The 25,617-nt window shown below is 38.6% G+C and overlaps 1 protein-coding gene across 1 annotated transcript in view; it reads left to right on the forward strand.

The window, feature by feature from the left end:
- Positions 1–25,617, forward strand: part of EML6 (EMAP like 6) — a 323,061-nt gene that overhangs the window by 241,355 nt on the left and 56,089 nt on the right. The window contains exons 22-28 of the mRNA XM_069071721.1: positions 943–1,084; positions 1,698–1,850; positions 2,017–2,148; positions 7,810–7,898; positions 14,793–14,969; positions 22,910–23,111; positions 23,230–23,356. Of these exons, the coding sequence (XP_068927822.1) occupies positions 943–1,084; positions 1,698–1,850; positions 2,017–2,148; positions 7,810–7,898; positions 14,793–14,969; positions 22,910–23,111; positions 23,230–23,356 (1,022 nt within the window). The remainder of the gene's footprint in view (positions 1–942; positions 1,085–1,697; positions 1,851–2,016; positions 2,149–7,809; positions 7,899–14,792; positions 14,970–22,909; positions 23,112–23,229; positions 23,357–25,617) is intronic.

The following is a 25,617-nucleotide window of genomic DNA, read 5'->3' on the forward strand; positions in this document are numbered from 1 at the left end:
CACCTCCAGGCCTTTGCACAGTTGACCATTTGCCTGTAAAGCTCTCCCTCCTCACCTCTGCCTCTTAGAATCCCTGCTTTCCTTCAAAGTATCACCTCCTACATGAGATCTTCCCAGACTTTCTGCAGTTGTTAAGGCTTTCTCCCTCCTGAATTTCCTTTGTCTTACTTTTATTTGCTTTGTATTTTCTTGTCTTTGTACATAATGTTACTAATATCACTCCTAAAATGTAAACTCCTTGAGGGCAGGAATAGTTTTATTTTAACTGTCTAACTAGCAGCTGGTACATACAAAGTGTTTATCAAAATTTGTCATCTTTCCCCCCAAACTCACCTGGCTTCCAAACTTTTCTGTTTCTATCGAGGCACCACCCTCAGATCTTACAGCCTCAGAATCATATATAATTCTTCCTTCTCGGAATTCCATTTCTCATCTCAGTAACTTTAACTAGGTTATCTCCCATGCCCTGAATGTTCTTCCTCCTCTCTTCCACCTCTTAAAGTTCCTAGGTTTCCTCAAAGCTCAGTTCAAGCGCCCCTTCTGACAAGAGATCTTTTTAGATTTCAGAATTGTTTGTGACTCCCTACAGCCCCCCCCCAAACTCTCTACTTTTATTTATTGTTGTGTGATGCATAAATGTGTATTGTGTATCTATGTATGTGTGCATGCATCAGTGTGTATGTATTTTGAATTTACTTATCTATGTACATTCTGTTTTCCTCCAGTAGAAACAGACCAAGTTCTGTCTCTGCATCCCCATTGCCTGAGACCTTGCACAAACCTAGTCCCGAACAAAGTACTTCATAAATTCTTGTTGAGTTGAATTATTAAATATTTGTAGTCTGGAATTTTTGTATTTCTGCAGAATTTGGAGCCTCAAAATGGGGCCTAGAATTCAAAGAACTATGAAATCAATGAACCTCATTGTTTCCTTTCAAATAGGGGCATATGGAAGGAGAAGTGTGGGGTCTGGCAGCACACCCTCTCCTGCCCATCTGCGCAACAGTGAGTGATGATAAAACTCTTCGAATCTGGGAACTCTCATCCCAACACCGCATGTTGGCTGTTCGGAAGCTCAAAAAAGGTAACCTCCGTTATCTTATGTTTCTGATGAACTGTCTAAAACCCATCCTACTATAGGTGTTATTAGTATTATTCAGAACTGTGTGATCCAATTTAAGACAGACTGGGTTGTGCATTTCTTTTTCATTGTACATCTCTGACATTTGTCCACTTTCCAATTCTGGGACCATCATCAGGTTCCACGAGGCAGTATCTTCAGATATTCAGAATTTGAATCCAGTTCCTTGGAGTCCAGAGAAGCTAGGTTTACAAGGGATAGAATGTCAGGCCTGGAGTCAGGAAGACTCATCTTTGTGAGTTCAAATCCAGTCTCAGACACTTACTAGTTGTATGACCCTGGACAAGTCACTTAACCCTGTTTGCCTCAGTTCCTCATCTTTAAATTAAGCTGGAGAAGGAAATAGCAAACCACTCCAGTATCTTTGCAAAAAAAAAAAATCACACCAGGTCATGAAGAGCTAAACACAAATAAAACAACAGAACAATGACAACAATAACCTTGGACTCCAGAGTCAGTGCTCTTTTGGGGCAGGGCCTCAAATGTCTGATTTTATTGACAGAAAAGTTCAGTGAAATAAAAGGAAAAAAATATTCTTTTCGATTTTCTCTCTCAGGTGGGAGATGCTGTGCCTTTTCTCCTGATGGGAAAGCCTTAGCAGTTGGGCTGAATGATGGGAGCTTCCTAGTGGTGAATGCTGATACTGTTGAAGACATGGTCTCCTTTCACCACAGGAAGGAGATGATCTCTGATATAAAATTTTCCAAAGGTACAGATTTCCCCTCATTTTTCTTCTTCTTAATCACAGATTTAAAGTGTAATTGATAATAGGGTGGACTGTACTGGGAAGCATCCACATTTGAAAATGCCTGTTTCTTGGGAGTGAATGATCATACAGAGTAATCTGGTGCTAACAGCCTATTTTTCTCTCATAGACACAGGGAAATACCTGGCTGTGGCATCCCATGATAATTTTGTAGACATTTACAATGTACTCACCAGCAAAAGAGTTGGTATCTGCAAGGGTGCTTCAAGTTATATTACACATATCGACTGGGATTTGAGAGGTAAAAGATTTCTCAAAATCATGGCAATATTTACTTTTAGATGAAATGTCAAATAGACATATACTGTTTCTGGAGATGAGGATAGCTAAGATTTCTGGTAACCGCCTATAAACATGACCATCTCTCTCCTCTTCCTTTGGGTTCTGGAAGATGTTTCCCTACAAAAATGCTTCTCTCTTCTTTTGACTTTTTCCAGATCATTCTTAGGCTCCTAAACAGTCACTGGCAATCAACCCTGAAAGAGAACTAGAGAAATAACTTTCCCCCACGTTTCCTATATTTCCCTGGGGCCATGCCTCTATTTCATGTTGTATGCACATTTGTAGAACAGTCCATTCCTATTCCTCCTTCTCTTCCTCTGCAATCCACAAAAGGACATCCTTATGCTAACCTATTCCCTTAGAGAATGAGGCTTAATTTTAGTTCATTTCTCAGTGGCTTTGTATTATAGGTCTTGGCATTATAACAGACTTCAAGGTTCATTTGTTATACTGGGATGCTTCTTTGAACACTCAGATGACTTTGTGATGCCCTCAGTTTGAATGTTCCCTTCAGGAAGGCAGATCACACCTTCCTATGCCTGCCTATCTCATTCTACTCTTGTCCATGTCCTCTCTTAAGTTCACCAGAGAACATCCACCCAATATGCCAAAGACCTTCCCCATTTTCTTTTGGCTTTGCAAGGATACTAGTAAAGGATTCCAGTTGTCCATCTTGCCAGGTGACCAATCCATCTTGTCTTCCTCTCGTAGGAAGGAAAATATTTATTTGATTACTGCTTGAAGCATGACTTTTAAGCCAAGTCTTAGAAATGATTGTTATTTGGAGATTCTTTGTTGTGATAGCATTTGTCTTAACGGAATTTGGTCTGTGTCTCCAACATTACAAGGTAAAATAGGGTAGCTTATGACAAAGTCTGTCCTATCAAAATTTGCTGCAGTTCCAGCAAATGCAGCAGGAGAGCAGATTTCCTATCACATTCACACAAGCATGAGAGAACAGGTACTGGTCCTGAATTCAGGTCTTAGATGAATGCTTCAAACTGTACTTCATGCTGATTGCCTTCACAGAGAGGTAGGTTCAAGTGAACCCATTGCCAATCAAATGGAATATTTGTAAAGTGCTTGGCACAGTGACTGGCAATAGGAAACACTTAATGAATGCTTTTTTTCCTTCCCTTTTCCGATCATTTAGAATATCCATCATTTAAATTGTGAGTAATTTTGTTTTGTATGAAGCAAATGGAATTGTCATGTCTTTGGTTTCTTCCTTTCTAGAAATATATTCTGTCAAGAGGTGAACATGGTGAGTCAAGAACTTGATTGGCTAATCTGGCTCCCAAATCAAGAAAGATGTGGTATATAGCAATGCCAGTTTTGAAATCACAGTTCTATAGATTTAGAGCTGGAAAGAACCCAAGATGCCACCCAGTCCAACACTCTCATTTTACAGATGAGAAAACTGAGGTCCATAGAGGTAAAATTATATACCTCATGTCCCCTAATTATTAAATGGTGGGGCCAAGATTTGAACCCAGATCCTGATATTTGACTACATATCCAGCATTCTTTCCATTAAGCTTTGCTGCCTCCTGGATAGCCAATACTAATCCTACTTGTGGAGTTTACACATGGTTCTGGTTTATCTTAGTATCCTCATTTGTAAAAGGAGCTGGTTGAAATAGAAAAGCCTATGATTCTTAGAAATTTCATCCATATTAATCCACTTCAATTTGATGTGAGTTAACCCCTTCCCTCCTTTCTTACTCAGATTTGGAATGGGTCATTTTGTCATGACAAAAAAGAATCCTTATTATGATGAAAAGTGGGCATTAACTTCATCAGCATGGCAGCCATGGATTTTCAGAGACAGGACAAAGAAAGTGTGGTTTTAATCATAGTATCTAGGTTTGGAGCTCTAACCAACCATAAAAGTTCTGAAGTCCAACTTCCTTAAATTTTATTTTTAAACAGATGAGTCTCTGCACAAAGAAATGTCCTTTTTAAAATCATTTTTCCTGATTTGGGCTTTGGAAAACATCGTACCCATATACTTAGAGGCCAAGAATTAAGTCAGGCAATCCAGAAGTGAGTTGCAAATATATTTAAGAAGGCTGGTTTTCATTTGAATGCAACATTTTCAGCAATTTAAGATTCTTATAGTTAAGTCTTTTAGCTCATATTTAAGCATCCATCGAAGACTGGATGCCTACTTGTTAGGCATGTAGGAGAGAAGATTCTTGTTGGATCCCATGGCCTGAAGACCCCTTCTAACTCCAAGATTCTGTGAGTTTGATTTGGAAGGGATTGCACCAGACTAAGATCAAACAACTGAAATTCTGACCCACTGGAATGTGTTGGCCTTTGGGAGGATTTAATGCTAATTTTTAAGATGATGACATTAGTGATATTAGGATTTTTAGACCTTTAATCTCCCAATTTAAATGCAGTCCCTAAGTGACTGAACAGCAAAGTGCCTGGCATAAAATCATAACTTAAATGCTTGTTGAAATGAATTAAATTGAATTGACTCATGGAAAGGCCCCAGTAGCACAGTCAAATACCTGATTTTCATAAACAACATCCTATTGTACTTAGGGGAAGCAGCAGACAAAATTCTGTATCCAGATAGGCCTCACTTTTCTATTTCTATCACAACAAATAAAAGCACATGCCTGCTGACCTGTGTCAATGAAGTAGCATCAATCTTGTGATATAACTATTCTGTTACCCATAGCAACCACTGATCCTAAGAAAAAACTGAAGAGTGTTTGACCTAGAAATGAAAGTGAGATGCAAAGATTCTCTCAGGGGGTACCACCAATGACAAGAAGAAATCTTGTCTTTCTGTGGGGTCAGAATTACCTTCCCTTTTTATTTCTAGAGATGACAGCATTAAATACAACCTTGACCTAAACATTTTGCCGATTTTATGGGACAGAACATAGGACTGGGGTTTCACTGGTTTGGGAAACTCCTTGGTAAAGTGGTACCTTTTCTGCAACTGATGGACTCAGAGAGTTGCCTAGAGAATTGAGATGTTAAGTGAATTGCCTAAGATGTCATTTCATACCCATTTTCATTGATCTATTTGGTTTGACACTCTGAGTACCAAATTCAGAAATATATTAACTTTATGACTAAGCAGACTTATTCAGAAAATAAATGTGGAATCTGTCCCTTTCCAATATTAGATATGTAAGTAGGTAAGTGAACGTATTTGTGGAGATTTGGGGGGAATGGAGTATAAAAATATATGGTGTCATTTCAATATTGGGAGAGTTGGGACTCTGGATCAGGGTGCTAAAAGCACTTTTAGTCCTTCAAGAACAGGAAAAAAAAGAGTTTAGTAGCTAGTCAGCAAAATGAGTTAAAATAACAAACCACCAAATGGCCCAATTCTTTTTACCAATGGCCAGACTCCAGTTGAACTTTGCCCAGCCCCACCTTGATCTTCAGTGACCTCTCCATCATGGTGTCAGACTGAGGTCTCAGCCCATAGGACCATGCACCAGGCTCAAGAGTGTGCAGGACTTGGTAATGCAACCAATACTACTTAGATAGAGCCCTGGGCCTGGAGTTATGAAGAAATCAGGTTAAATATGGCCTCAGAAACATATTGACTAAGTAATCCTGGACAAGTCACTTAATCTCTGTTTGCCTCAGTTTTCTCAACTGTAAAATTCGGATAATAATAGCCCTATCTTGAAGGGTTGTTGTGAAGATCAAATGAGATGATATTTATAGAAAGTACTTAGTAATGTACCTGACACATAGTAAAAGGTACATAAATTCTAATTCCATTTTATTCCCTGCACTGATTTGTGATGGCCCAGGCACAAGTATTGCTTGTGAAGACTGAAAATACAAATAACTCTTGATTAGTATTTAGGAACTATTATAAAGTTTGTGGATTAGCTAGGCCTTTTACTTTTCTCTCCCATTCCCTCTCTTTAGACCATTTCGCTCAATATTAATGCCAATATCAGAAAACAGCAAGGAGAATAAAAAGTTAACACTCAACCCAGTTCATGGTGATATTTTAAAAGAGTTTTTGTAGAAGATTATGTAAAGGAAGAAATTAAAAAGAAAATTACAGTGAAGCATTGGAGGATTACCATTACCCAACAATCGCTAATGGCTATGAATGACTTGGGTTGACTCTGAATATCTTAAAAGAAAATTTTCATTGAGCTCTTTTTTTAACCTTTCTTTTTAAATAGCTTTTGTTCTCTGAGGTCTCTCTAGAGAGTGTTCAAACGTAAAATTGCTTTCCAGATTTATTCTGCTCATTGGGGGAAATATTAGTTATTCTTTTTAGTGCTGAAGAAGCCAAAGATATGACAATTTTCTCTTTTCCTTTTCCACAATATAATCATGGTAGAGAGATTGCATGCTGTAACAGACAATGAGTTGGCCTAAGAGTCTGGAGGCCCTAGGCTTATATCCTGCCTCTGCAGGATATAAGGTTGACATTTAAGTTCTTGGTGCTCAAGTTAGCCTACTAAGGTTATAGCTTGCAGAGAGGGAGATAGCTTTCATTGTTAGAGTTTCCCTTCTTGGGAGTTCCTTCACCCAATCAAATCACAGGTGTAGCCCCTATCCCTAAACATGGGGAAGAATGCTACCAGCCACCATTCCCAGTCCTGGAAACTACATTTTAAAGTTTGCCTGCAGCTTCAGAGTCAACACACAGACCCATTCTCATAATCTTAGTATATGTACCTCACCAACCTCTGGACATTTGCAACAACTAAATGAACTTAGTTTGGAGTTTTCTATTTGTGAGAGAGACTATATTTGAGATAGGTCACATGTAAGACCATGTTTCCGGGACCTTGTTTGATCTCTAAATTCATTGGATATATATGCTATCAATCGGAAAAACTTTATGGTAATATAATCTTTGCAAAGGGGATATTTCACAAAGATTGCTGAAACCCTCAACCCTGAGTCATTTAAATCTACAAAATATTGTTGAATAAGAAACAGCTTTGCTGTGGCAGAAGTTAGACTGGATAATTTAAGAGGTAATTCCTAGTATGAATTGCTGTGAATCAAACATTCTAATTTTGCCTTGAACTAAAAGATCGTTTTGTGGTCAACATTTGGTCGAGCACACAAACATGATCTTTTCAGAGTTTAGAAATAAAAGAGAAGAAATGGGCGTATATGGTCTGTTTGGTGTGTCTTTGCCTCACTGTTTGCAAGCCTGAAGGTGCAAATTTAGATTTGAGTCCAGGACAGAGGAACTGAGTGTTCACACCCCAGATCTCATTTAGAACATGGATTTGTTTGCCAAGCCAGTTGGCTTTCACTTTATCTTTCTGTTAGAAGACAACACATGAATATAGAAAAGATACATTTGTGGCAATCTTGTATTTCTGCCGAGTATTTGCTTCCTTTTCAACAGATATTGAATAAAACGTCATAGCTTGACTCTGCAGTATTTTGAAGGTCACCTCAAAGTTACCTCTGTAGGGTTATAATACAGTCAAGGGAGTGAACCCACATTGATACCACAGCTATAGGTGGTTTGTTTTTTTTAAGAATCAACTTGAGCCTTCGACTAAAATAAACAATATTAATGAGATGCATGCTTATCATTCAGTAACAAATGTGGAATTAAAATGTTCTGTCTACTTCATTTCACAATAAACAGGAAAATTGCTACAAGTCAACTCAGGTGCCAAAGAACAGCTCTTTTTTGAAGCCCCAAGAGGAAAAAGACACATAATACGAGCTTCAGAGGTAATTAACATATTCAATATTAATTTTAGTATTTCATGAAGACTTAATATATGCATTTTTATAACTACTGATATAAAGAAACAAGAAAAATGACAGCTGAAGCAATAATTTCTTGATTAGGAATGCTTAAAACTTTGCTTTCCCTAATTTCTTACCAGGTTATTTGATATATCACCAGTACAGCAAGACCATTTTTCTTTCATTTTTCTTTTTCCTTTCTTGTAAGTATACTGCTAACTAATTAGGATTATAGGGGTTTTTTTTCCTTCATTTTCTTCACCTAAGGCTTGCCACTAGGGATTCCTTTCCTTCCAATCCCACATATCTCTTCTACTCTATAAAGCTATTTTTGAAATCAATGAGCCATATTTTTCTCCTGACTGAGCTACAACCTGATTGTAGGTTAAGCACATTTGGAAATTGTTAACCCTTTCAGACACTGCCTGAATTAGAGAGCATGGCCCAGAAAGATGGTGAATGCTGCTTTTGTCCAAAATTTACTCTCAGGAAGTATTTTTAGGCCATAGGAGAATCTGACTCATTGGCTTGCTATATAGTTTTGGACAAGATAGAAGGAAATAATAATAACAATAACAATAATAAAGAAGGAAAAGGAGGGGGGGAAGCATTTATGTGGCATTTATATAGTGATTGGGAAAGGGGGTGACAGCTAAATGACTCCGTGAACAGAGCACTGGGCCTGGAATCAGGAAGACCAGAGTTCAAATTTGGCCTCAGATATTCACTGTGTGACCCTGTACAAGTCACTTAACCTCTGTTTGCCTTAATCTACTGAAAAAAGAAATGGCAAAGCACTCCAGTATCTTTACCAAGAAAACCCTATGGACAATATGGTTCCCAAGGTCACAAAGAGTCAGACATAACTAAATGATTGAACAACGAAAACAATATGGTGCTTTAAGGTTTGGTCATGCTTTTCACATATTGTGTTTTTCAAAATATTCATTCTTATGAAGAATGATATATAGCAGGAAATCTTTAGTTACAAGTCATATTGTTGTTTAATTGGGAGACACTGGGCAAATAACTTACCCTCTTCCTTAATTTGCCAACCTACCTGTAAAATAACCCAAAAATATTTGGTGTTATTTAATTTGTGGTGTGGCAAATGTTTTGAAATTGTTAGATAGCAAATACTAAAGAAATATAAAGTAGGGGTGGCCAGGTGGTGCAGTGAATAGAGCGATAGCCCTGGAGTTAGGAGGACCTGAGTTCAAATCCAACCTCAGACACTTAACACAAAAAAACCAACTAGTCCTGTGACCTTGGGCAAGTCGCTTAACCCCAACAGCCCTACCTTTCCCCCTCCAAAAAGAAAAAAGGAAAAGAAATATAAAGTATCATGGATTATAATGCTATAGTATTTGTATTTAAGTGCTTTCAAATGCAACAGGATTAATGAAAAGCAGTTGCTAATATCAAGAATTGTTCTTCCCCTTAGCTTTTCTTCCTCATTTCTCCCCAAATTCCAATTTGAAGAACTCTGGTTGATCATGTTGTGCAAGATGCTTAACTATTCTGTGCTTCTGAACACCCTAAGGTGCCACTCTAAGATCCCTCCCAGTTCTGAAACCATCATCCTCTGGTTCCCTTTGACAACTGGGATTCAGGAAAGTTAATTGGGTTGCCTGTGGTCCCTCCATATTCAGGTGGTAAAATGAGAACTGGGCAGGGAGGCAGCATCTTCCTCCAAGATCAAGGCTCTTTGAACTTGACCAGGAGAAGGTGTGGGCCAGTGGAAAGGGCGTTAGATTCAGAGTCACATGCCCTGGGGCCAAATCTTGACTGCCACTTCTTACTTCTTTGACCTTGGACAGATCACTTCTCCTCATCCATAAAATGAGGGCTTTGGACCAGAGTGTCTTTCAAACTCTTTCTAGCTTTAAGTCTATGATTATGGGATTTAATAAAACAACAACACAGTATCATAGCATGTAACATCTTTCATGATTTGGGAACCAGATTAAATAAGTTCTTGAGTCACTTCACATTTTGAAATTTCTAGAAAAGGGAACTTTGAAAATACTTAATACTGTACAGTTTAACTGATGGTTGTCAGGAACAACTAGAAATCTTAAAATTCTGTTTATTGATTATATAGACAGGGCCTTGAGGCAGGTTATCTCTTAAAAGCCCTTCTGGTTCTAAAAGCTATTTTAAATTTGGGGTTTTTTTTGGGGGGGTGCCAACTATCATTTTGAGTGACCCATTTTTTAATATTATTCATCACAGTTTTTGAAACTGGTATCCGATGAGCATTTGTTTCCTCTGGTGAAATTTTTTCTAGTTAGAGGGGGTTGGTGTCTCAGTGGATAGGGAACTGGACCTCTGGAGTCAGGTAGATGAATCTTCCTGAGTTCAAATCTGGCCTCAGACACTTACTAGCTGGGCAAGTCACTTAACCTTGTTTGCCTCAGTTACCTCATCTATAAAATGAGCTGGAGAAAGAAATGGCAAACCACTCCAGTATCTATGCTAAGAAAACCCTAAATAGGGTCACATAGGTCCCTTCCCCTAGTTACTGACTGTGTTCACAGAGTGACTAACTCAGATTGGCATGCCATTCAAGCCACCCCCTCCATAAACCTTTCTATTCTGTGGGTCTGATGCAGGGTAAACAGTTCCAAGGCTTATGGCCATTTCCTGCCCTATTACCAGGGCTATGATGGAGCCTTTTATGCAATTGAAAAGGGAAACAATTGTAGAGAAAGGAAGGAGGTAAATGTGCCAGAGATGGGACCTAGAATTTCTCCCTCAGTATCTAGCTCAGTGGCTATGGCGTGGAAGAAATAAAACAAACATTTACTAGGCACCTACTGTGTGCTAAACACTGTGCTAAGTGCTTTACAAATATTATTTTTAGTATTTGAGTCTCACAACCACCCTGGGAGGCAAGTACTATTATGGTCCCCATTTTACAGATGAGGAAACTGAAAACAAACAGAGGTTAAGTGACTTGCCCAGGGTCATACAGCTGATAAGTGACAGATGGAAGATTTGCAGTTGGTAGACGCTAATTCCAATACCCTCAAGGTGTTGATTCCTAGCAATAACCATTAAGTTTTCCTGAGGGATTTGGATATGTTCATTTTCATTCAAGATCCATTCAAGTGACTGAGGTCTGATTTGAACTCGGATCTTCATGATTCCAGGTCCAGTGCTCTATCCATTGTGCCACCTAGCTTCCTTTTTTCTTCAGAAAGAAGATTGTTGACAAAGAGATTTGATAGTAATAATCCAGTGGAAAAGGTGAGCCCCCACTCTAGCTGCACGAAACTTAGAAAAGGCAAGAGAAATTAGCACCTCAGTCCACTGCTTACAAACTCCAAAGTGGCATTCTGTCAGTTCAGTCCAATACAATGCAAGGGTAGCATATGCACAGAACAGAATCTGTGGTTAGTCCTGCCCATTCCCTGAGGAACAAGGAACTTGAAATAGACACATACCCCATTATCACACAGTACTCTGACTAAAGCCGGGGCTGTACCTCTGTAATTACACCTCCAAGGAAGGAGAGTGAGCAGAGAATTACAGAAATCTAGCCTACATGCCACTGGAATATAACAATCTGGATTTCCCCCAGGGAGCAGACTAGGCCTCGATTTTAGCTACATCTTGCTAATTTTTAAAAGTTATTTTAAAGGTGTTTTAAAGTGCTTCTCTAAAGAGAGCCTGGGTACAGATCTTGAATGAAAATGAGCATGTCCAAATCCCCCAGGAAATCTTAATGGAACTTCTTTTGGTTATTGCTAAGAGTCAAAGCTTTCATGTTATTGGAATTTTGCTTCTACCAACTGCAAATCTCCCATCTGTGCATTTCATGCAAGACTGTTTACCAAGTGCAGAACTTGTATACAAGCCAATATAACTTGAACAGCTGTATAAAGCCAAATGGTGGCCTTCTCCAGGGCATAAAGTAAATTAAGAAGGCAGTAAAAAGACAAAAAAAAAAATCTTATGACTTTAGCAAGTGATGTGATGACAGGAAGTGAGAAGACTGCTAATGGCATCACCATGCATTAAACAACACTCAAAACCACATAGATTATGATGTACACAAGACCATTCATCTGGACCAAAAATGAAAACTCCAGTCCATTATCTGTACATTTTCCAAACACTCAGTTTTCTGGCATTGTCTATAGCAATGAGCTGAAGGTGTCATGGAAGTCTATGAAGTTATTGCAAGGGGTCTACAAATCTATACACACACACTTATGTATATTGTGCATGTGTGTATGTACACACATGCATATCAAACATTGACATTTTTATCTTAATTTAGCTCCAACAAAAATCTACCAAATTCAATGTAGCAAATAAGCAAAAATCCATTTTATGGACTGAGCAATGTAGCCAAGAGTCAGCTTGGCAGAGAGGAAAAAGGGCCAACCTCAAAGGCAGGAAGATCCGGCTTCATATTTCACTTCTGACACATTGGACGTGTGACCATGGGCAAGTCATTTAACTTTCCAGTGATCTGGACAACTTTTTAAGTGGGAAAGAAAGGAAACAAGGATTTATTAAACACTTACCATGTACCAAGTACTGTGCTAACTACTTTACAAATATTTTCCCATATTTTTTTTTTAAGCAATTGGGGTTAAGTAACTTGCTCAAGGTTACACAGCCAGTTATTTTGTATGGGTGTTAAGTATCTGAGGCCAGAACCGATCCCGGGTCTCTGAACTCCGGGGCCGGTGCTCTTACTCACTGCCCCCCATATGTTTTCTAAGACCATAAGTTTCAGAAGAGGTGCCAACTTATACTTGTAGAAGGACTTTCTTCACCTGGAAGTTCCTATATCAATGAAATCATCATAATAATAATAATAGTGGCTAACATTTATGTAACATTTTACAATTTGCAAAGAGCTTTCTGTGCATTATCTAATTTGATTCTCTCCACAACCCCATAAGGTTCAATTATTAATCCCATTTTACAGATGAGGAAACTGGGACTGAAAATGGTTAAATGATTTGTCCAGAGGCACACAGATAGAAAGTATCTGGCAGGATTCACACTCATGCCTTACTGATTCCAAGTCCAGTGCTCTATCCACTAACACAACTTAAACACAACTGTATCACCATTTATTTATCAAATGTACATGGATACCATAATGATAAATAAAATACTCTTTCAATTGTGTTTGATTCTTTATGACTTTTTGAGGGTTTTCTTGGCAAAGATACTGAAATGGCTTGCCATTTCCATCTCTAGTTCATTTTACAGACAAGGAAACTGAGGCAAACAGGATTAAGTTACTTGTCCAGGGTCACCCAGTTAGTCAGTGTCTGAGGCCAAATTTGAACTCATTTCTTCCTGACTCCAGCCCAGTCAGGGCTCCATCCACCTCACTACCTTGCTACACAAAATAAATAAATAAATAAATATTCCTTTAAAAGTGTTACTGATTTCATGGTAGCTTTTTTCTCATCACATGTTTTACAAATCAAGCAATAATCATCACGTTTATACTGTGGGCATCTGATATATTTTGACATTAACAAGAGGTTCTCACACTTATAAAAACTGAGAACATTGATCTAGATCAAAATATCTGAATATTTTGCTATACCTTTCAGTTTTTATCTGAATGTTTGACATCACATTAATGTGATCTTAGAAAGATTTGGACATGCTTCCTAGAAGCTGCTTATGTAGTGTAGGTAACCACTTCAACAATTAATGCCCTAATTCATATACATGCAAATTACTGTGCTAGATTCCAAGGCAGAGAAAAACATTAAGGTCATAATCACCTCCTTCCTGGAGCGAGACAGGGCAGGTGACATATGCACATATACAAAACAATACATGAGAACTGCATAGAAAAAGCACAAGCCAAAGAATATTCGAATTATATGTGAGGGCAAAGTTTTACTGACTAGGCAATCATGGAAGATGTAATGGAGCAAATAGCATTCAAACTGGAAGAATTGAATTTCAATCAGGTGGGGGGGGGGGATTTGAGGAATAAGGAAAAGCAAAAGCAGAAACATGAACAAAAAAACCTGAAGGGATAAGGTATGGGAGACATCAAGCAGTCCAGTTTTTTTTCCTTTCTTCAGGGGGCGGGAACAATCAGGGTTATGTGACTTACCCAGAGTCACATGGCGAGCAAGTGTCGGAGGCTGGATTTGAACTCAGTTCCAACTGACTCCAGGGCTGGGGCTCTATCCACCATACCACCTAGCTTCCCCAGTTCATTTTTTTTTTCTGCTGGAGCGGGGAGTGAAAGGGAGAGAAAATAGATTTCTGTTACCTTTTTTTTAAAACATAGAGAAGCAGGAGGAGGGCTGCTATAATTGTGGAGCATTATAAACTCCTTCAGGTGATGTCAATTATTAGTTTTACTGGATTGTTTTACTTTGTTGTAAGCACCTCTCACAAAGTGGGAGAGTCATCTGTAAATGGTTATAATCTCAAAACAAAACACATCAATAAAACTTTTTAAAAACATAAATGATAGTTGGAGGCAGCTAGGTGGTGCTAGTCTTACCAAACTCCAGCCCTGGAGTTAGGAGGACCTGAGTTCAAATCCCACCTCAGAAACCTAACATTTACTAGCCATGTGACCTTGGGCAAGTCACTTAACCCCAACTGCCCTGCCCTCCCCTCCCCTCCAAAAAAAAAGGCAAATAAATAAATAAATGATAGTTTATTCTGTAAGACTGAATGAGATAATGAAGAGAAAGGGGGGGGGGGAGAGTATAGGGATAGAACATAAGAACTACACAAACATTGGAAATCTGTGATTGTCACTGGAGATTACTTAGTATCAAAAAAACTTCCCTTACATTTTGAAAATAAAACATCACAATGTCTTGTTCCAAATATATTGATTTGCTTTTCCCTCCCCTCTTAAAGATTGAGAAGATTGAATGGGACTCGTGGACATGTGTTTTGGGGCCTACTTGTGAAGGAATCTGGCCAGCACACAGCGATGTGACAGATGTAAATGCTGCTAGTCTTACCAAAGATTGCTCCCTTTTAGCCACAGGAGATGACTTTGGTTTTGTAAAATTATTTTCATATCCTGTAAAGGTAAATAAAAGCATATGACCACTTTTGTCCAATCACATTCTATAATATTGATTTTTATTTTTAAAGGTATAATTTATATTTTGTATTATAGTATATTTCAACATACCTTCAATTATGGTTTTATTTCATTTATGATTTTACTTATGTGTTTTATTTAAATTCATTTTCATATGAAGATATATATATGGTTTATGATATATGAATAATCTTCCACTAATCATTTTTTTGTAGCTTAACTCAGATTCTCCCAATGTCGTTGGCTACTTCCTAAGTACTAAGGAACTAATTTAGGCACGTTGGAAAAGACATAAAAATATAGTTGACTATTTCATAAATTGTTGGTGTGGCACATGAAATGGTTCCCTCATATCCTGAAAAGATGTCTTAATTGCCTGAAGGTGCCAAGGAGTAGTAAAGATGGGCAAGAAGCTATTTTACTGAACAATACCTACTAGACCAATCTTCAGCACATACACCAAAGACAGAGTATGGTGTAGTCTTGTTGGTTTCTGATGCCATCCCTCCCTACCCTTTGCGAAAGAGGCCACCACCTAATTGGCACACACTTCCATATCTGACCTTACTCTAATTCATAATTGCTAGAGGAAGCTTTCAGTCACATTCAGCAGAAATCTTCCTCTCTACTTTCTCCCATTACTCTTAATTCTGTCCTTTGGGGCTAAGCAGAGAAAATCTAGTCTCTTTTCCACATGAAACCCCTTCAAATTCTTGGAAGCAACCATTAGGCTCCCTCTAAGTCTCCTCTTTTGTCAGGAAAACATCCCCAGGTCCTTCAATTGACCTTTGTAGAGCATGGTCTCCAGTCACCATGCTGGTCTCTCTCCCTCCACTGAGCATGCTCAGAATTATCAGTGGCATGCCTAAGCTGTATTGGTAGTGAACACAGCACCCCAGATGACGTTTTACCAGCTAGACTACAGCATATCACCTCCTTCGTTCTGGACACTATTCCTCACTTAGCATCAGAGCAGCATTTTTTTTTTTGCTTCTACATCACAGAGTTCAATTAATTGACTTAATTATTTAATTCACTTAATTATAATCTACTAAAACTTCCAGGGTTTTTTTTTTTTCGTACTGTTGTCTGCCCCCCCCCCTCATGAAATTGATTATTTGAATTATATAAGACTTGACTCACATCTCTATTTAATTTCATCTTATTAGATACAACCCATCATTCTAAGCTCTTTGCAAGCAGGAATTATTTTAATCTTTGTCCCGTATCCCTACTACCTAGCACAGTGCCTGCCATGAGCTAAATGTTTAATAAATACTTTTTGATTGATCAGTTGATTGATTCTAGCTTGTCAAGAACTTTGGGCTCTCCACTCAATGTGTTGGCTACTCTTCCCAGTTTTGCTTTATCTGAAAATTTGATAAGCATGTCAATTGTCTTCATGCAATTCATTGATTGAAGTGATAAGCAGCACCCAGACAAAGTCAGATCTGTGGGGTACCCTACTGGAGATTTCCCTCCAAGGTGACATTGATGATGACTCTTTGGGTATAGTCATTTACTAAACTCTGAATCAGCTACCCTGCACTATTAGGGAGCTCTCATCCCATTTATCTTCTATGCAGGGATTACATGAGACGCTTTGTTATATGGGATGCCCGGCAGATGTCACTGTGGAGGGCAGTTTGGTTAGGAGTTCTTTTCTCCCCTCCCCCTTTGGAAGAGTGGTTGCCATTGATTTTCCTTGACCATGCCTGTCTCTACCAACCTAACCCCACTCAGAGCATGCATGGCCTTCTCTTAAGGTTTCTGCCTGTACTCCTCCCCTTCAGGAGGCTGAAGATAGAGAAAGCCCTTGCTAGAGAGCACCTTGACTGTTTGGGGAAAAGATCCACTCGCGGAGGGTTTTAATTCATGGCAAGGGGCCTGGATCTTCACAACTTCTCCTCTCTACAAAGTTATAAAGTATAAAAAGGCAGATTATTAACAAAATTCATAAGACTGTGATCTTCCACACAACAGGTGATTTATTTAAAATTGTCAGTCTGGAAAGGAGATTTCCCAGATAATTGAATTTGATGTAATCAATTATCCACAAATTTCCACAGCGTCCTCCCTAATCACATACATTCTCTATTATCAAATATTCAGGATGACATTAAAATTGTCTTATTTTTATCTAGAAAACCATTGTTTAAAAAAATACAAATAATCTGTAAGCAAAATTTTAAATATCAAAGGAACACTTAGAACGCTTACTAATAAACAATGCTACTGATTGCATAGGGCAGCTAGGTGGCTCAGTGGATAGAGTGCCAGGCCTGGAACCAGAAAGACTTATCTTCTTGAGTTCAAATCTAGCCTCAAATACTGACTAGCTCTGTGACCCTGGGCAAGTCACTGAACCCTGTTTTCCTCAGCTTCCTAATCTGTAAAATGATCTGGAGAAGGAAATGGCCAACCACTCCAGTATCTTTGCCAAGAACACCCCAAATGGGGTCAGGAAGAGTCAGACATGACTAAAAACAATTGAGTAACAACAACAAAAAAAATTATTGTGTAATTACAGCGGTAAAACAGAAAAAAGAAACAGAAAGGAGAGTAAATGCACTATTGTTCCTACAGTTTCCCTCAGTAGGCATAATCAGACACTCTCTGGTGCATTCTCACAAACTAAGGGGGGAACCAGGAAAAGGAAAAGGTTCCAGCCTTTACTAGGCTTAGACTCTAAGCAGTCATTCTCCTGGAAAGCATTCTCTGTTTGCTGCTGCTGCCACTTGTCTCTCTGTCTCTCTGTCACTGTCTCAGTCTCTGTCTCTCTGTCTCACTCTCCGTCTCTGCTTCTATCTGTCTCTTTCTGAATATCTCTCAAGAGAGAGTTCTTTTCAACATTTCTTCCTCCCTGTGATAGTTTCATCTTTTTCTTTGCTGGGAAGAAATACACTGGGGCTTTAGAGACATAGGCCACCTTGAAAGACAGACAGGTCAAGCCTCACCAGACATACTGTTAGATAAAATCTGGATATATTATGTTTATAGCAGTTCCCTGATCTTCTATACTCTCAGCCCTGCGAAAAAGGAAATGAGATTAATCTGGCATGACCTGTTATTGTTGCAGTTATGCGGCAAAAACCAATTTCTGACATTCGTTTTTAAAACGTTGAGTTCCAAATTCTCTCCCTTCCTCCCCAATACCCCTCATTGAGAAGGCAAACAATTTGATATAGTTTATACATGTGTAGTCATATAAAATATGTCCATAATAGTCATGTTGTGAAAGAAAACATATACAAAAACCTTAAGAATAATTGTAAAAGTAAAAGTATGTATTCAGACACCATCAATTCTTTCTCTGGGAATGGACAGCACTTTTCATCATAGGTCATTGAGAGTTGTCTTGGATCATTGTGTTGTTGAGAATAGAAAAATCATTCACAGCTGACCATCTTATAGTATTGCTGTTACTTTATACACAGTATGTTTCATTTTGCATCAGCCCATGCAAGTCTTTCCAGTCTTTCTTTGAGCATTCTTCTCCATCATTTTTTATAGTACAATAACATTCATAATCACATACCCTAACTTGTTTAGTTATTCCCCAATTAATAGGCATCCCCTCTTCTAATTCTTTGCCCCCAGAAAAGAACTGATACAAATATTTTTGTACGTCACACACACACACACACACACATATAAAGGTCTTTTTCCTTTTTTTGTTTTTTATCTCTTTTGGGTTACAGACCTAATAACTAGATCAAAGGGTATGTATGGTTTTATAGCCCTTTGGGCATAATTCCAAATTACTGTACAGAATGGCTGAATCAAGTCCCAACTCTACCAACATTGCATTGATGTCTCATTTTTCCTGTATCCCCTCCAACATTTGTCATTTTCCTTTTCTGTCCTATTAGCCAGTCTAAATAGGTATGAGGTAGTACCTCAGAATTGTTTTAATTTGTATTTCTCCAATCAATGGTGAATTATCACAAACCATTCCTTTAGTGTATTCTAAAACCTTACCGTGATATAATGTCAAGCTCACTGGCCTTTAATTCAAAGAATCCACCTTTTCCCTTATTTGAAAATCTACACAACATTTTCCCTTCTCCAATTTCTATTCCCTATGATCTCTCAAAGTTCACTGACAGTAGAAGCTTAGCAATTATATCTGCCAGTTCTTTCTACTTTGAGATGCAGTTCATTTGAACCCAGGGAAATGAATTCATAAAGAGCATCAGGGTTTTCTCTAACCATCTCCTCACTGTGTTTGAACCCCTTAGAAACTGTTTTTGTCCTATTCTTCCCAATCTGAAAATCATTTGCTAGAATAAGAGTGAAATGGTTCTGCCTTCTTTTTTTTCATTTTTCAAATGCTTTATTAACTTCTGATTTACATCACTCATTTCCACCAGATTTTGAGTTACAAATTTTCTCCCTGTTTTTCCCCTACCCACTGCCCCAAAATGGATATCCCTTCCTCCAATCTTCTCTCACCCATATTTTCTCCCATACCCCTTTTGACTTTTCCAGAAGGGCATAGTGGATCTCTATGCCCCAGTGACTGTATAACTTATTTCCCAATTACATGTAAAATAGTATTAATTATATATATGTATATATATATATATATATATTTAAACATTTTATTTTAAAACTTTGAATTCCACATTCATTCCCTTCCTCCCTTGTCACCCACCCTTACTGGGAAGATAAGCAGTTCAGTATAGGTTGTACATGTATAGCTAATGCAAAACAATAGCATAGTAGATATATTGTAAAAGACTGACTATATTTCCCTCCCTCCTATCCCACCTCCCACTAGTTCTATTCTCTACTTTGATCCTGTCCCTTTTCAAAAGTGGGTGCTTCCAACTTCCCTTACCCCAGCTTGCCCTCCCTTCCATCATCCCCCCCTCTCATCTCCTTCCCCCTTACTCTCCTGCAGGGTGAGATACCCTATTTAGTGTGTATTTCATTCCCTCCTCAAGCCAAATTCTATGAGAATAAGGTTGACCCATTCCCTTTTGCCTTCCTATTCTTCCCCTCCATTGTAACCATTTTCCCTTGGCTCTTCTATATGAGATAGTTTACCCCATTCTGTCTCTCCCCATCTCCTCTCATTATATTCCTCTCTCACCTCTTAATTTCCCCTTTTAAGTATCATCCCTTCCTATTAAATTGGTCCTGTGCTCTCTATCTATGTATACCTATAAACATATATACACACATTCACATATGTATTCATATGCCCATATACCCTCATATATAGACATATATATTTCTATTCCCTTCAACAATTTTCATACTGAGAAAAGTTTCATCAGTTACAATTATTGTTTTTCCATGTAGGAATGTTAATAGTTCAACTTTGATAAGTTCCTTATGATTTCTTTTCCATTTACCTTCTCATACTTCTCTTGCTTCTTGTATCTGAATGTCAAATTTTCTATTCAACTCTGGTTTTTTCAGCAAGAATGCTTGAAAGTCCTCTATTCCACTGAATGACCATATTTTCCCCTGAAACATGATATTCAGTTTTGCTGGGTAGGTGACTCTTGGTTTTAATCCCATCTCCTTTGCCCTCTGGAATATCATATTCCAAGATCTTCGATTCCTCAGTGTAGAAGCTGCCAGATCCTGGGTTATCCTGATTGCGTTTCCACAATATTCAAATTATTTCTTCCTGGCTGCTTGTAATATTTTCTCCTTAATCTGGGAATTCTGGAACCTAACTATAATATTTCTAGGAGTTTTCTTTTTGGGATCTTTTTCAGGAGGTGATCAGTGGATTCTTTCAACCTCTATTTTGCCCTCTGGTTCTAAAACATCAGGGCAGTTTTCTTTGAGAACTTCCTGGAGGACGATTTCTAGGTTCTTACTTTGATCATGGCTTTCAGGTAGTCCAATAATTTTTAAATTATCTCTCCTGGATCTATTTTTCAAGTCAGTGGTTTTTCCCATGAGATATTTCACATTGCCTTCTATTCTTTCATTTGTTTGGATCTGTTTAACAGCATCTTGATTTCTCATAAAGTCATTAGCTTCCATTTGCTCCAATCTAATTCTGAAGCAATGATTCTCCTCGGTTAGCTTTTGAGATTCTTTTTCCATCTGGCAAATTCGGCTTTTTAAGGCATTCTTCTCCTCATTGCCTTTTTGAGCCTCTTTTGCCATTTGAGTTAGTCTATTTTTTAAGCTGGTATTTTCCTTAGTCAGGCTGTTGACTCTCATTTCGTAATTTTCTTGCATCGTTCTCATTTCTCTTCCCAATTTTTCCTCCACTTCTCTTATCTGCTTCTTAAGGTCCTCTATGGCCTGTAACCAGCTCATATTTTCCTTAGAAGCTTTTGGTGCAGGAGTTCTGACTTCACTGTCTTCCTCCTGTTCCATGCTTTTCTCCTTTTTGTCCCCAAAATAGGAGTCTAATGTTGGGTTCTTCTGTTTGCTTTGTTTCCTTTGCCTGGTCATGTTTCCCCTCAGTCACTTAACCCCTGGGTTTTTTGCCACAGTAGGACTCTGTCACCAGACAGGGGAGCTTTTGTCCCAAACGCTGGGGTTTTCTCAGCTGCTGGAGGTATTAGATGAGTGCCCTCTCTGAGGCCTCCACACGCTCTGGCAAGCTGGACACACGCCCCAGGACCTCCCCCCTAGACTGCAATCCAAATCCAAGAAGGTTAAAGCAAGAGTGATTACCCCTCAGATTGGTGCTTGGTCCCCCTATACTCTGCAGGCCAGGAGCTGACACTGCCACGTGGCACTGGCTGGCTGTGCCAGGTGTCTCAGTCTTCTCACCTCAGGGGCAAAAGTCGACGCTCTCCCACTTACTGGGTCCCAAAGTCCAGACTTCACTGACCTCTCACTTTGTCCTTTGCATCTATGTGTTGATAATTCTGGAAACAGCCACAGCTGCTGCTGATCTGGAGTCCCTCCTGCTGGAGGCTGGTCAGACCTACCCTAGGGCTAAAACCTCTGGCTCATGCGGCCCTGGGCTCGGCTCCCAGAGTGCTGTGCTAGCCAATTCCTGCCAGCCTGCCAGGCTGTCCTCAGTGGGAGGTTATCTTCTCTGTGTCATTTTGTGGGTTCTGCCGGTTCTGCCTTCTATCATCCATTGTCAACAGGCCTTCTGTCTCTTCCTGTCTTGAGCATAGGTTTAAAAAGTCCTTCTTGTTGTCCTTAGCATTTTTTTTTTGCCATCTCCAGCTCATTTTTAGCATCAGGTCTCCTCATGCTTTGCCCCTCATTGTATTTATCTTTTCTCTAAGTTCCAATTAGCGCTATCTCTTTATCTCTATCATCCATATATTTCTGGTGGTAGGAATTACTTCTGAGCTCATAATGAACAATATCTAGTAGATTGCCTTATTATCTTCATTAAGGAAGATTTTATTTGTCCATTTCAAGAACCTTGAGTTGCAGCAGAAGCTTTTTTTTTTTTTTGGCTTAATGAACTGGATATAAACCTCTGTAAGAGAAAAGCTGAAGAGACAATTGGGACCACCCTTAGAATTAGCATCTTACATACATGAATGATCTGTGGGAACTGCGATCAAAATAAAAACAATCTTTCACACTAAATTTATAAAAGGTATACCTTTTGGATGCCATCAATAGATTCTACTATCTGAGTAAAACTGTGTTTTTTTTCATGTATTCAGTTGTTTTTAGTCATACAAAAAGATGCTCCCATTACTATGGAGGTCTAAATTACTAGACTAAATCATCTACATTAATTCTGACCCACTTCATTTAAATATTTTTGAGTTGTGGCAACCTTTCTTAACATTTTTGGTTTGTAACAGATGCCGCAGCTTCTGCTCATATAATTTTCAAAGTAGTTCCTTAACCAAACTGCTTACTTAGAATTATGTCCTGAAGAAACTGATGGAAAATAATAAGGGATAAGTAGAAGGAGAAAAGCAAAAGATAAGCTGACTGTGTAATCTATAGATTCCTCGTGTTGCAGGGCCAACATGCGAAATTCAAGAAATATGTGGGGCACGGGGCACATGTCACCAATGTCAGATGGTTACACAACGATTCCGTACTGCTAACAGTGGGCGGCGCTGATACTGCTCTGATGATCTGGACGAGAGAGTTTGTAGGAACCCAGGAAAGTAAACTGGTTGACAGTGAGGAGTCCGATACAGATGCTGAGGAGGACGGAGGTAAGTCAAATACCCCAAATAAACTAATTGGCTTGGGTTTCCCCCATTTATTCAGATCTCTTCATGTGTTCCTTCACCAAAGCTACGATTTCTAATCTTGTCACTTTTGTGATTCGAGGCTATGACAGTGATGTTGCCAGGGAAAAGGCCATTGATTATACCACTAAGATCTACGCGGTAAGCATCAGAGAAATGGAAGGTACTAAGCCACACCAACAATTGAAAGAGATTTCAATGGAGGAAAGGTATGACAGTCTATGGTTTGTCTTCTCACATATACCCTTCAATTGTATTTATCCTGTTACCTGCCTTGAATTTACATTAACACAGTTTCTTATATTTATCATCCGGATATTTCTGATGTTGAAAATGACCACTGAGGTTCTGGTGAACATCCAGAATTTATTTCCTTCATTGAGGAAGATTTTCTTCATTCTTTTCTAATTTAACCAGAGATCCCAGAATTATAATAGAAGCTAATTTTAGTTATGTAATGGGCATAAGCCGATGTAGAGAAAGACTAAGGAAACTTTGAAATTACCTAGATTCAGGATCTTACCTTTAAGATGTGATATGAAGACTGTGATGAACCCAGAAAGAACTTTTGTAGTCATTTGAACCCTTTCAAACCCCCAGCATAGTACAGTAAATAGAGAGCTGGCATTGGAGGCAGGCAGATCTGGGTTCAAGCCCTGCCTTTGATCTATGCTCACTCCTAGACAGCTTTCTAAGTTTCAAAGAAGGTGACAACTCATTTGGGGAGAGAAGGTTCCTCATCTAGGAATCTTTTCTACCATGGATATGCAAACTACAGCCTGAGAGCCGAATCCAATTCGCTGCCTGTTTTTGTGCAGCCCTAGAACCTAGAATGGTTAAAATGTAAAAAACAGAAGAACAAAAAATAACCCTCTTAACTAGCAGGCTTAAACACAGGGGGACAGGCTGAATTGGGCCTATAAGGCACAGTTTCCTGATTCCTGCTCTACACCAATTAAATCATGGGCCTATAGGGCACAATAAAATTTTTCTTTGTATACTTAATGAAAATTAAGTTAAAGTAAGAACACATTTTATTTACTCTTATGTAAAAAAAAATATTTCTTCTTATTAATATGCACACACTGCTATAAGGAGCATAGACTTGAGGTAATAAGAATAGAATACTCTTTCTAGGAAAAATCATCTGTCACCATGGCCTTGAGGCCATGTGTGGTCTTCTGGGTTCTTGGGTGTAGTCTTTTGACTGAGTCCACGTTTTACAGAACAAATCCTTTCATCAAGGGGATTTGTTCTGTGAAGTTTGGATTAAGCCAAGGGGCCACACTTGAGGACCTAGAAGGCCACATGTGACCTCAAGGCTGCAGGTTCTCCACTCCTGGACTAGGCTCTTGTATGAGGTATGGAATGTGGTTGTAGAATTTCTTTGGGGTAAGAAAAGATATTAGGAGGACTTCTTGTTTCAGCTTTGGTTCTGGTTCAATAAGCTCTACAACCTCCACAGAATCTTCACCAAATACGAGGTATACACAAAAAAGACTTCCAGAGTGAGATGACCAGGAACCAGCAGGGTTCTGAAAGGCTTTGACTGAGGAGAATTTGTTGAGCTGTGGAAGTATATTTTATCTCTGTGGACCTAACCAGAGTCAAATATATGGATGGCTCCAATTTCTTCCCTGCTGTTCACTTTCTGTGAACAATCTGGGCAAAATATTTGGGCCTTAAATAGAGTTTCAATGTAAAACATGAAGGTGGAACTTTTTAGACACTCCAGGCCTTCTGAGTTGAATTTCTCTTTTCCTTATTTTCTTCATATGTAAAAGAAGGTTGCTGGTAGTGTTTCATACTCTTTTTAGTAGGCTGTTTTGTAAAGATTGATGAGATAATTCCCCCAAAAAATTTTAACTTCTCTGAAAAGAGAACTCTGAGATTTATTAACATGAACATATTAAAATTGAAGTAGGGAAAGAAATAACCTACGAAGGAACTCTAGTCCAAGTCACTTCCAAAGAAGTTCATGACCTTTGTGTGTCATTATAGTATTGTTTTTCTTCTTTCCATTTCTCTTTCTAAACTTTTTTTTCCTCTGTCCTCCTCAAGTATGTTTCGCTTAAGAATAGCTCCATTTAGATAGCTTTTTAAGTTTTGAAAAGTGTTTTAGATATATTATTTTACTTGATACTTACAACAAGATGGATTAGGTGCTGTTATTATATCCATTTTACAGAAGGGAAAATGGAAGTTGAGAAAGTTTAAATAACTCACCCAGAGTCATAAAGATAGTGAGGTGCAATTTGAAACCAAGTTTTCCTGATTCCAAGTCCAGAGCTCTACTTACTGGTATAGTAACTTATACCATATAGTAACTATACCATGTAAATATTTGAAAAACCCTTATTGAAATGTGAGATGTGCAAACTTAGAGATATCTCTACTCTAAACGTTCTTATGATCTATTTGTGCCCAAGCTGTGGCAGAACTTTCCAAGCCTATATTGTTTTGATCAACC

This window comes from Petaurus breviceps, unplaced genomic scaffold (genome assembly GCF_028583685.1).
Source record: "Petaurus breviceps papuanus isolate PSGF00001 unplaced genomic scaffold, PetGlider_PUasm1.0 90842, whole genome shotgun sequence".
Lineage (NCBI taxonomy): Eukaryota > Metazoa > Chordata > Mammalia > Diprotodontia > Petauridae > Petaurus > Petaurus breviceps.